At 36.1% G+C, this 12,542-nt stretch overlaps 1 protein-coding gene and 1 long non-coding RNA gene across 4 annotated transcripts; both read right to left on the bottom strand.

The window, feature by feature from the left end:
• Positions 1–961: 961 nt before the first annotated feature.
• On the bottom strand, positions 962–4,378 carry LOC147530759 (uncharacterized). Of its 2 annotated transcripts, none has more exons than XR_015227706.1 (6): positions 4,251–4,378; positions 3,834–3,908; positions 3,216–3,348; positions 2,545–2,586; positions 2,117–2,181; positions 962–1,251 (listed from the first exon to the last, which is right to left on the bottom strand). It is a non-coding gene; the product is annotated as an uncharacterized LOC147530759 (long non-coding RNA). The 2 variants fall into 2 exon arrangements; XR_015227707.1 differs by having other exon boundaries at positions 3,838–3,908.
• Positions 4,379–5,719: 1,341 nt separating this feature from the next.
• On the bottom strand, positions 5,720–11,786 carry SAR3 (SUPPRESSOR OF AUXIN RESISTANCE 3). 2 transcript variants are annotated; one of them, XM_086650246.1, is made up of 7 exons: positions 11,039–11,786; positions 7,692–10,294; positions 7,466–7,589; positions 6,881–7,026; positions 6,630–6,727; positions 6,090–6,303; positions 5,720–6,002 (listed from the first exon to the last, which is right to left on the bottom strand). In XM_086650246.1, the coding sequence occupies exons 2-6, from the start codon at positions 10,266–10,268 to the stop codon at positions 6,111–6,113; spliced, it is 3,138 nt and encodes a 1,045-aa protein (XP_086506372.1). In that variant the 5' UTR covers positions 10,269–10,294; positions 11,039–11,786; the 3' UTR covers positions 5,720–6,002; positions 6,090–6,110. The 2 variants fall into 2 exon arrangements, with proteins under 2 accessions (XP_086506372.1, XP_086506371.1); XM_086650245.1 differs by having other exon boundaries at positions 5,823–6,064; positions 6,103–6,303; positions 11,039–11,237.
• Between the last annotated feature and the right edge of the window lie 756 nt (positions 11,787–12,542).

Genomic DNA, 12,542 nt, shown 5'->3' with positions numbered 1-12,542 from the left:
GCGACCTAGACATAGCAGAGACTAAGCTAAAATCCCTGCTCGAGAAAAACCCTAGAGCAGCAGACAGTCTGAGGGGTCCTACATTCCCGAGAATAGGATCGTTCTTAGGAAGGAATTTCTTGAGAGAGTCACGAGCTGTGATCTCACTGAACCACCTAACTATAAAATTTCCGATCTCAGGGTCGAACATTGTGGGAACAGTAAAGGGAGACCAGGCGGCCGCAAGAGAGTGCTACGCTGTCTCGGCTCGGCATTGTCGACGACAAGTAGTGGTTCCCACCCTTGCGAGCACCGGAAAAGTCACCGACTTTAATCGCACCGTGAAAATGCAGGAGTAGCGCCGCTAAGGTCAGTATTGCTCCCTAACCTCCCACAGATTATCTATATATATATATATATATATATATATATATATATATATATACTATTTTAGCCGTTAGGCAAGAAAAATAGCGCTACTAGCTACATATTTTATCTATATATATATATATATACTATTTTAGCCATTAGGCAAGAACAGTAGCGCTACTAGTTACATATGCGCTACTAGTTATATATACTCCCTCCGTCCCAATTTGTTTGACCTTTTAGGAAATCCAACTTATTAAGGATTTTCATTTATTGCTTGCTAACTAAATGTATTTTCCTAATTTACCCATAGTTACTTTAGAGTATTACAATAAATACTATATTGGAAGTAGTGTGGAATCTTATTAAAAGTAAGGGTAGATTGGAAAATGACAATAAAATTAGCAATAAATTAGTTCTATTTTAAGTAAGTGGACAAACATTTTAGGACTTCCTTTAAAGGAATAAGACCCAAACAAAATGGGACGGAGGGAGTACTATTTTAGCCACGAGGGTGTAACCCGTGCCCGCCGGGCACGGACAGTTTTATCAAATGCGTTTCATGAGATGCGTATGCGAAAATAAATTTAATCTAACACATTAAGTCAACACGTCTGGAAACTCAATTTTAGTTTAACACAATTTGGTTTTTAAAATCCAGAAACAAACTCACGGAAATCAAGTAACACAATATAAACTTTAATGAAATTTAAATCGAAAGCTACAATCTGAAAATGGTTTTAAACTAATACATTCAACATATAAATCTTCCAAATTAGAATAGGTATCTTGTTTGTCGTTCGCACAACCCCAATAAGTACTTTTGCATAAAGTTGTTTCTTTCATAAATCCATTCAGTAAACGCTCGAACAAACTAAAAGTTGAGTTGATGAGTAAGAAAACCTAATCACAAACGCAAAAATCATTAATCGATGACAGATGCAAGATTCAGTAAGTTAGAATTTGTTTGGGTAAACCTTAAGCTTATGATTTTTTTTCGAACAAACTGTAAGCTTCGAGTTTGCTCTAAAAAAACCTAATAATCACCAATTAAGAGGCCCCTAAGAAAGAACACACAAAAACTTGGCAAGTTTAACCTAATGAGCAAGATGCCATCAACAACGACAACATATATTAAGCAAGACCAACAGTCATTAATAGAAATAATAAAGATTTTTTAGAGAACAATATTATGGACAACAATAAAGATTGTTTACAGACCATTACTTAATGATTATTCAGAATACCACTTTAATCGCAAATGTATATAAAATGGATTCAGTGATCAGTTTGTGCAAAAAAAAAAAAATTAACCTTCGATAAAAGAGACAAATATGAGAGAAATAATTAGCATATTCTACACTTAAATCACATCGAATCAGTAACATAATAAAATCAGCAAGATGTAAGTTAAATATATAAAGAGAGACTTTAAACAATAAGAACGTAATCTTGAACTTTGCTAAATGTAAGTTTCAGTATGTCAGGCCATAAAACTCTAAATTTGAATCATTCCAAAGAATAAAAACAACAAATTATAAGCTTAGATCACACTAATTTCTTCAAAGAATAAAATCATCAAGATGCATGCTTCCATATGATATAGATTTCTCCTATGTTCTACTGCACTCTAAGAGCGAAATGATAGTAAAACAACAAAATAATGAAGTGAAACACATCGAAGCCTAAGAGACCAAAAATCTAGTGAAAATGTAGAGTGACAGAAACAATAAAATCAACATATTGTATAGAATGACAAAATTTTTACCTGGGAGAGTTGTAATGGAGGAAGAAGTCGCACTGGACATTAACAAACAAAATGTTTCACCAAAACTGTAAAGAGAAAAGGACAAAAGATTTTTAGCAAACCATATAGAGAGAATCTACAACATTAGAGATTAGTTTGTTAGATAAATGTTATAAGACAAACAAAGATAGAAGAAACTGATCGTCTAGATAAACTGTAAATTAAAAAAAACAGACTAATTACTCGCTCATAACAGACTAATTTTACGAACAACACCTATTAAAGGTCGTTCAAAGTTAGAAGAAACTGTAAATTAAAAAAAAAAAAAAAAAAAACAGTTTAAGTTTGTGATATAAAAACACAAAATTACATTTTCGACACCTCATTAACGGTTGTAAAGAAGCAAACACAATCAATACGCAAAGCCGAAGAAGACGAAATTACTTAACTGTAGCAGAAAAATCTGACCGGCGACACCTATTGAAGATCGCCTACAGTCAGAAGAAACGGTAAATTAACAAAAAAAAAACAGCTTGAGTTGTTAATAAAATAACGAAGGGCATACACACATATAATAGTGAAGGACATATGATAAGCCAAAACGTTTCAGTTATAATAAGGCAAAACATTTTAGCAACCAAAATTACATAGAGTTCGGATTAACATAGTGAGATTGACACTTCAAAATATCATCATTAAACACCAACCACAGAGTTTTATAGACATAATATCAACTAAACACTGACAAATGATAGAAAATGAAGTAGAAATACAAATGAAACAACTAAATATGAAATGAAAGATGACCTAAATCTCGAAAAAGAAAGAGATTATGTCTGGAAGTCCTAAATTAATTTTACGTGTGTGTGTGTGTGAAAAAGAAAGACGAACAAAGAGCAACAAAGAGAAAAAACACCCGGAAGGTGGTGAGAGGAAGCATGACCTCAATCTTTTGTGTGAGCGCATGAGAGGGGAAGAGAGAAAGGGACTGAATAATCTAAACCTCTAAAAGAAATTGAGACTTCTTAAATCTCAAATTCTTCTTCATTGATTGAAGAATTGACCAACTCCATATCAAATTGAAACTGAATATAAGGGGCGTATAAGACGAATTACTAACCTGTCCAAGAATGGTCTCCTTTAAAAGTCACCACATTGAAAGGTAATTCAAAACTTGAAGAAGGGATCCTTTAAAATTAGGGTTTCGCTGCAATTCCTCTTCATCTACTAATCAACAGTTGAGAGAGAGGATACTGCAAACAAATCGACCACCTCATTAAAAACCAACATATCATTATTTGCATTATTAATCAAAATGGGTCTTCTCTGAACTTGAATATATAAAAGTTATTTGGCCCCATTCTTTTCTCGATAAGAACCTAAGGGGTGGCAGAATATAAGGGGCATATAAGAAGAATTACTAACCTGTCCAGTAGAAACACAATAAAGAACCAATATCTAAATTTATTGAAGCAGGAAAAACCCTAAATTTCAAGAACCATGTCCATTGAAATTGAAAAGTCTAAAAGCATGTGGTGTTTGGCTGAAATCTATACCGTGAAACTTAGTGTCCATAGATTTGACCAACTTTAAGTCTCCAAGAGCCCTAGTTTTCAATTTGAGTTACTGACCTTACGAATAAAGTAACAATATCAAACTAACATAGTAACATCAAACTAACATCAAACTAACAATACATCTAATTTCAGAGAAGGAACACAAAGTAAGAGGGACGTACGGACTTTTGGCTGCTGCTCCAGTCTCACTCTCCTTAGGATTTAGCACTTTAGAAATTCCCAATTTCAGAAACCCTCTGCAAAAAAAATATAGGTGTTAATAATTGTAGGAACCCTAATTTCAGAAATTCCCAATTTTAGGTCTCTATCATTTCTAGAAATCCTAATTTCTGAAATCTCTAAATTATTTCTCATGTCCAGAAACCCTAATTGCAAAAATCTCCAAACTTTATGAACCCTAATTCAGAAATTACTAATTTAAACCCCTAATAAGTAGCAAAACTAAATCAAAGTACTAAATGACAATAAATAATCATAATGAATCACCTGTATAGAGAGAGAGAGAGGGAGAGAGAGGAAGAGAGAAGGAGGGACAGCAAGCAACAGAGATAGAAAGAGAAAGGTAGAGAGAAACGTACCTGTGAGAGGAGATGAGCGGGAAGGAGATTTAAGATTTTTCAAAAAAAAAAACGTGAGATGAGAGAGGGAGTCAGAGTGTCGTGAGAGATGAAGAGTAATTGAGCCTCATGAGGCAAGGAGCTGTTTGGAAGAGTATTAGAAAGAAAAGTGGATCTCTATTAAGATGCCTTTTGTTATAATCTCAACCCTCCTATGAATTGTGATTAAATCTGGATCCTCCATGTTTCAAAGATTAAACCTCAACCACTTGATATAACTTGTGAAACTCAATCCTAGCCAGTGGGAGGAGGGGAAAAAGATACCCTCCTCCCTTATTATATAGACTAGGGTATATCCCGTGCCTTAGGGCACGGAGACTTGTATCAATCAAATGTTACGAAATTTATTGTTATATTTTATTGAGAGAGAGAGAGTTTTATTAGTTATTATTTTTTTGTATTATTTTTTTGTTTCTTTTCTCTTAAATTAGTTATTATTTTATTGAGAGAAAGGATTTTAATTTCTTTTTTTAACCCTTGTAATTTTTTTTTATTTTTTTTTCTTAAATTAGTTATTTATTTCTAAGAAGGAAAGGATTATTATAATTTTAAATATGTAACTTTATTTCTACGAAGGACTATATTTTAAATCTTGGGAAAGGTTTCTAGACAATATGTGCATATATTGAAATTATTAAGTCAAATTGAAATTTTGAAATTTATACCCTTATTTGATATTTTTGACAGACAAAACCTAATCCCTATTTACTCTTCTCCCTTGTCTAAATAAAAAGAAACAAAAACGTTATGTCCTCCCTCCCTCTTTTTCCACCTCTCCCGATCCGAAGAGAATCGGTCTTTTTCTCTCTAATCGAAGATTCGGCGAAGGATCTGTCTCTCTCAAATCGAGATCCGACAAGGTTCAATCTCTCTCTCTCTCTCTCCCTCTGTTTATCGGAGGGGGTTCTGTCTCTGTCTCTAACCTAAAAAGATCGACAAAATTAAGGGTTCAAACACGATGACCCTTGCCAGATCTGGTGGTGTGCGTTGTGGGGGTGGTGGTGGTGGCAGTCTAGTTTCCAGTGGTGGTGGCCGTCTGGTTAGTGCTGCTGCTTGTGCTCTAGTTGGTTGTGGTTGTGGTGGTTGGTTGTGGTGGTGCGTCTAGGGGTGGTAAAATATTTGAATATGAAAATATTTCTATTTCATGGGGGCACAATGTCATTTAACACTTTTGAGATATTGAGCCTTTGTTTCAAACTTGTTTTGAATTCTAAAAGGTGCGAATTATTTTGCAAGCTATTTACATAAGAACTCGGTTCAGCCAACATTTCAGATTTTCCTAAAGAAGAAAAACTAACATCTGAAATCTGAATTGATACGAATTTAGATTTCAGATCTGAAAAAAATTTAAAAAAAATAACTTAGATCAGTTGATTAGTATAAGAAATTTTACCCTGCAAAGCAAAATCGACAATAAAAATACATGACAATTTGAAAAAGTAAAATGTGTTTCTTCTTTGTCAATTTCATACTACAAGGTTCATTCAGAGAATGCAATCACAACAAGCATAACTCACGTGCTTATCTCTGTTAACAAACTCTGCTTATATCCAGAATCCCTGACTGAAGCTCTCGACTACATTTTGATCGTCGAAGTTAACAGAATCCCGTTGAGTATATCGAAAGAGAAGAGCCCTACGACGAAGAAATATAGATATCTTTTTTACTTTCCATACGACTCAGTTGATTGATCTGGACCGGAATGGATAAACCCTGAAATAACCTCAAGAGATAAAAACAAAAGTGCAATGAAGCTGAAACACTTCCACACGAGAGTTTACGTTTGTCTAATTTATGTACCTGAAAAGGAAAGATATTGAACTAGGACGTTTCTGAGAGAAAGAATGTGAAAAGTGAAACTGCCTCTTGAAGATGACAGGATCTCAGGTCTTCCGGGAGAGGGGCAGAAACTATTGTGTCGAAAGAACCCAATTGAACTTCACGTGTGGGGCATTCTTCCCCACTTGATAGAAGTAAACTGCAGATCTCTTCTGCCATTTTCGAATATGTTGCTCTGAAACATGCATCCAGAAAAGTATATACAGATTACAACACTATGATGGGACAGCAACATCGAAAAACAGGACAAACATAAACTTGAATTTGTTGAAGATAAGGTAGAAAACAGGATGTAGAATAGATTACTCAACAGATATCGCTCTTTTAAGTCAATGGAAAAATGTTGCTTACGGGGTTACGTTAATTTTTGTTAGCTTTGAAAAGTAAATGACAAATTGGGGTTGATTATTTATAAAATGTCTTCTTCAATGTCTATCTCCTAAAAAAATTTACAAAAAAGATTCTCGTAAAGTAACTTTCCCTAAATATCCACAAACATACCTAGCATCAACCGGTAATTTGTTTCCCCAAACTTCCAATGATTCGTTTAAGCGACCAAAGAAGTCCTTACACTCCATGTTTTTAGTTTCAAGAGAATCCTGCAGAAGACAACATGAGTTTATAAGATGGTGAGGAAACCATTGGTGTCATAGAAGTAAAGTACAAATAATGCAAATTGAAAACAATGTTTTAGGTGTTGCATTATAAGATTCTCAAGTTAGATCATTACTAAAATGACTATATAAGCTTACCACTTCACTCATAGTATCATCTTTTTGAAAGGAACCTTTTAGAAGATAGAAAGAAATATAAATTCCAGCACCCAAGTCCCAATTCGCAATTTCTTTTTTGTGCTCCTCCATGCAAGTCGAAAGCCTCCACACCTCTGAATGTTTAGCTGGACCAACAAATTGAAGCAAATTAAAGTCAATTGACAAGCTTTACTTCTCCCTAAAACATTACAAAGTGAGCCAGGAGAAATGATAAATCATGCACAATCTTGTTAAGTGCTAAATGAGATAGCACATTACCCACAATAGGAAAATAAAAGAAAAAATGTTTGAGAAAATAAGCAAATATAGAATTAACTATTAAGAAGGTACTCCCTTGTTAAGATACTACACAGCCTTAACTCAGCAACTGTGAAACAAGCAGATAAGATGAAAAATAGGAAACAACTATCTAACAAATAGATTACGTCCACAAGTAGCTATGATGTCAGCCGATCGATCTTACTGGGAATTACCTTATTGTGACTCTACTATTAGCTTATGCAGATATTGAAAACTTAATATCAAAATTCAAGGTGCCGCTTTGCACACATAAGTAATAAATACCTGACAAGAAAAGTGAATGAGCAACCGAAGTCATGAAAATTGAGTGAGCTTTCTGCCAATTAGCACATTCAAGATAATGTTCAAGGGCTTCGGAAAGATTCCCATGGTAATGAGAATACACAGCCTGCATGAACAGGAAAAGAAGTTTAGAACCTTCTTCGCCAGTTTATATATAACATGGTAAGCATCTTACTGTAGTAGAGGCGGTGAAAGGATGAGTACTTACTCTAGCCTCATGTAACCATGCTGACGGAATCCCTAAGTCTTCAATAAATTTTTGCTGTGCTTCTTGTGTACTCCAATACTCGCAATACTGGAACAAGATTTCTCTAATGACATTGGCCTGAAGATATGGGTATCCATCATGATAGGGCATATGAAGGACAACATAGATAGCCCAATGACATTGCCCGAGACAGAGCAGCTGAGAAACAAGGCTCATGTCAAGAATATGGAGATCATTTGAGCTAAAAGCATCAATAGCCTCTAATATGGCACGTTGATGCCAGATCATATGATAGTCAAGTGCATCGTGAGTTGAGGATAAAGCACTGAACATAGTCTTCAGAGCACCAAATTCTCTCGTTTTATTAGCAAAGAGGAGCATAAGATAATACGCTAGGTCAAAACGATCTCCTTGATTCCAATTTGCAGCCTCTTCAGGTGTACCCTCGTCAATGTAGATGGGTACTGGAGATGGGGCCTTTCTTTCTTGAAGAAGGTCCTCGTATGTGTCAACAATGGTAGACAAGGAAGTATCAGGAGGTAGCTGATACCACATCAGCAAACCTAAGTACCGTTTCCAGTCAATTTTCAGACCATTTAAAGCACCTTGAATGTTACCAGCAAGTAATTCATATAACTCTAACCGATCCTTCTCAATGAAGTCAAAGTCTAGCCCATTCATTCTCCAAAGGTCAAGCTGCTGAGCTACATCAACCCGATTAACCATCGATCCACCAGCCTGACTCAATAAGCAACTCAGTCTTACATCACCTCTAGAAGCAGCCATCTCGACCGCTGTATCTAACTGACGTCCAGTCAGGAGTAAGAATATTTGTCTTAAATCGTTTGACTCATTCAAGCAACTTATTTCATCTTGCACTCGGTGACAAACGCTCTCTTGCAGCCAATAACTAAACTCTGCTCTCCGCACATAAGGGAGAGCTTCCAGATCTATATCTGGAGAACCTTCTTTGTCTTGCATCATGTCTTCCTCATCGTCAATATCCACGAGCTTTGAATATCCACCAACCTCCCTGGCTGAAAATAGAACTTTAATCAATTCCCATACCATAACTTGGTGCATGAGAACTGTACGGGCAGAGGATGATAATCCAGGAACATCAAGCTGTTTCTCAATAATGCCAATATAACCCCGGCAAATATCTTGAAGCATTACACGGTTGGATACAATCTTTCGAAGTTTTAGTTTAGAAGCCCCTATATCAACTTCTGTAATTTCATGATCTATCGATTTGTGAAGATTTAGTGGAGAGGAGAAACAAAAATCAATCAGCTCCTTCTTCACTTTGCTACTTCCATCTCTCACCACTTGGTCCACGGCAACTTTTTCTATATTAACGATGGAAGATAACCCCCGCCCCGACTCAGTTTTACCTACAAGGTTACCTGTGTGAACAAGAACACCATTTGGACCCCATCCGACCCCAAATGATCTCCCCATAAACAATGCAGCATCAACAACATTGCTGGAATGACTTCCTTTTACTGGAGTTTCCAATTTCAGATCAAGTTTGAAACCTTCTACTTTTGTTGTCCGAACTGGCATGCCTTTGTTTTGTGAAGTCATTAAAATGGTTCCAGGGGACGAATCAGAACCATTCGTATTGTATTCAATCAAAGCTTGGGGGGTTCTCCTTACAGTGGGTGGACTATTTCTCTGACCAATCTTTCGAGCAGAATGATGTAAAGTTGGCCGTAAATACTCTTTACTACAGGATTGTTTCTCATGTGAAAATGGCCCATTAAGTTCTTCCTCGTCCTCCTCTACAGGAAACATCAACATTCTCATTTCTTGCATTTTGACTGGATCAAGCCCAAGGTGAGCAGGAAGAGAATGAGATAGAAGAGCTGCAGAACCAAATGAGGGTTCCTCATCATCTTCTGACACCTCACTGTCATCCATCTGCCCAACATTCTGAATTGCATTAGCTTCATCCATGACAATGTCCTCTTCATCATCTTCAGTTAATCCAAATTTGCTAAAATGCGAAACAGCAAACTTCCACTCGGCGGTCGATGGGTCAAACGAAATGAAGTGTGCGCCCTGCCTTTGTGTGCTGCTGTTCAATTTTTCCATAACACTCTTCAGAGTATCTCCTTTTAAAGCTTGTGATCTTATTTCAAGGAACAGACTAACTTCAGCTGATTTATTAAGGCCCTGTCCAACTGCAGGTTTGTTCATTTCATCTTCATAAACCACAATATTGTGCCTATCGAACTTGATAATTTGATCTAAATCCAAACCTCTAACATCCGTCTGTCCAAGAAACTTAACACACCCGTAACCAACCCTACCAACAGAAAAATCTTGAACTCGGCAGCAGTACCCAGGATCAGTTAGTTCCAAAATAGCCAACTGCTCTAAGGACGGCTTCATAAAATAATCTGATGAACGTAAAATGGGTAAAGAAGCCTTCAAATCGCTGGAAATTGGAAATTGCGAGCCCATGTTTGTAGATATCTTTCTTTTCTTTAATTGGGATGAAATGTACAAATCACATGTGTCTGTGTCGAGTTTAAGTTCCCAAGGATTACAAACTGATACATCACTCCTCATACTATGAAGCTCCAAACTTCCGACTCCTTAACAAAACAAAGTAATTAGTTACAGTTTGAGAGACACATAATTGCAGACTCATATTGTATAAGCATGACCTGACACGTAACCTTAAGGTGCTTCACCATTTTGACTCTTTCGAAGTCTTCCGCCAACATATTGGCTAACAACTAAAATGTTGTTAACCCGCATTGAAAGAAAGTACACAAAAAAGTGTCACATTGATATTGGTGGGGCTTGGGACTTAAAACAGACAATTATCCTGCATCCCAAATGACTCTAAGTTCACGTCTATACAATATCGGGTTGTTCTTCACCCAAATCGAGCATATTTTTCAACAGAATTGAAATCGGTACATAACGAACCTAATCATTAAAAGACTTTCTTTAGCAAAAACTAAACAACCTAAACAAATGCAACAATTAGAGTATATTGCAGGCAGTTCCAAAATCTTACTTCAAGTAAAATGTTTTTTTTTTAATTGACTTAAATGGGAACTAGCAACTAGGAGAAAATTACTCTGAGAAGGAAGCAGCAAAAATCTACTGTCAAGTGTGGAGCAAACCCCTGAACTAAACCTACTCTTATAACCAAAGGGCAGATTCCTAAGGTAATACTAAATACAGATACTAATCGAAACCCTAAAAATTGTCGATGAAGTGAAAATTAAGATCAACAACGACCTACAAGGGCAAACTTATTTGAAGTAATTAAATTGAAGTGAACGAGTGAACCCTTAAATCGGTTTGTAGTTCTCAAAGAGATATACCTGTTTCAGAAAAGGATGAGGTTTACACCATGATCGAGCTTGAGAAAAGGACGAGCAAGTATTATTAGGGTTCCGTTAAGAGTGCGGACAACTCCTTTTCTCTATCTAGACTAGAGCAGCGATGGCCGATGACGGGAGGGAACATCGGAAAGAAGGCGCGCTACCTTAAAATTTTAAGGGGATGGAAAATTAGGGTTATTTCACAAGTGGCCCCCAAGTTTATGATAGATACCAAGATGACCCATTTTGTAAAGAATTCATCCATTGACCGTTAGTTGACTGTTAAATTTTAATGCATTTTCAAGAATATCTCCATTTGAGTTATTCTATTTTTCTCTTTTCAGCTTATTTTTCCTTCTTCTTCTTCACAACCATCTACTTTTTCTGGAAACCCTAGCGCCGCACTAAGAAATCCAGCCCCAATCCACTATTTTCATCAAGCAATCTCTATCTCAACTTGTTTGATCTTTGTTTTCTCAAACCAAAATACTAAACTCTATTATCAAAACCTGGTTTTTCAATGAAATTTTACAGTAACTTATCATAAAATCCTAGATCTAGGTTTCTCTTGGATCAGATGGAGAAATCTCTGTTTGGGGAGGGACTAGTAATTGAATGGCTCATCACCTTCAAAATATTGCATAGCTACTTTAATGGTGGACTAATGGAGTTACAAAATAGGAGCTTTTGAGTGGTGAATAGATGGAAAGAAAGAACAATATCAGGGCAGTTTTTTCTCCACTCTCTTGTCTCTATTTTATATCCAGTTTTCAAATCTTTAGGTTAAATCTTCTAGATATTAATCTTAGTGGTCTTTTTCTTCTCTTAAAACATCATCTTACTTATATTTGGGTTATAATAGTCTATTTCTTTAGTAGTTGCTTACGGTATTACTTGTTTTAAATCTTAGTTAATGTTTCCTTTAGAGATGGTATTACATGCTTTCAGTTTTCCTCCATCACTTCTCTTCTTCTTGCTAGCATACCACTTTACTTTTTATTTACCTTTATTCTAGTTCTTTTGCTTGTGTTTTCAAAAAATAAAATATAAAATAACTACTTTTGTTTGTGTTCCATTGTGTCTTCTTTCTGTTTTAGTTTTATTTATTTTTCTTGTTGTAATTAGCATATTTTACTTATTTTTCAGAGAAATCTGGTGGAAAAGAGGCCCACGGTTATAACATGCTCAATTGTAAGCAAGCCATTAATGGGTAGGGTCTCAATGATATTGGTTTGTCCGGGTATCCCCACACTTGGTCCAACAAACAATTTAAAGGCAATCTCATTCAGGAAAGACTCGGTCGCACTCTGGTCAATCATAATTGGCTTACCATCTATCCTCATTCTAAACTCACTCATCTCCCCACTCTTGGCTCTGACCATAACCCCATTCTCCTCACCACTAAAGTCAACTCTTCTTTGGGGCGGAAACCATTCAAATTCTTCCGTACATGGATGTCTCACCCCAAATGTGCCCAGTTCATCAAAACTAACTGGATCTCGCT

Source organism: Eschscholzia californica, unplaced genomic scaffold, assembly GCF_041429995.1.
Source record: "Eschscholzia californica isolate CP2 unplaced genomic scaffold, dmEscCali1.0.p SCAF_6, whole genome shotgun sequence".
In the NCBI taxonomy this organism is placed as follows: Eukaryota; Viridiplantae; Streptophyta; class Magnoliopsida; order Ranunculales; family Papaveraceae; genus Eschscholzia; species Eschscholzia californica.
Note: the sequence above shows the minus strand (reverse complement) of the source record. Positions and strands in the feature narration are given on the sequence as shown.

Excerpts from the sequence above, each read along its gene's own strand:
- SAR3 (XM_086650246.1), bottom strand. The coding sequence starts at position 10,268 with ATGAGGAGTGATGTATCAGTTTGTAATCCTTGGGAACTTAAACTCGAC. Across the intron at positions 6,728-6,880 it reads ATGATACTATGAGTGAAGTG|GATTCTCTTGAAACTAAAAA; the intron begins GTAAGCTTATAT and ends TGTCTTCTGCAG. Across the intron at positions 6,304-6,629 it reads AAATTACCGGTTGATGCTAG|AGCAACATATTCGAAAATGG; the intron begins GTATGTTTGTGG and ends TGCATGTTTCAG.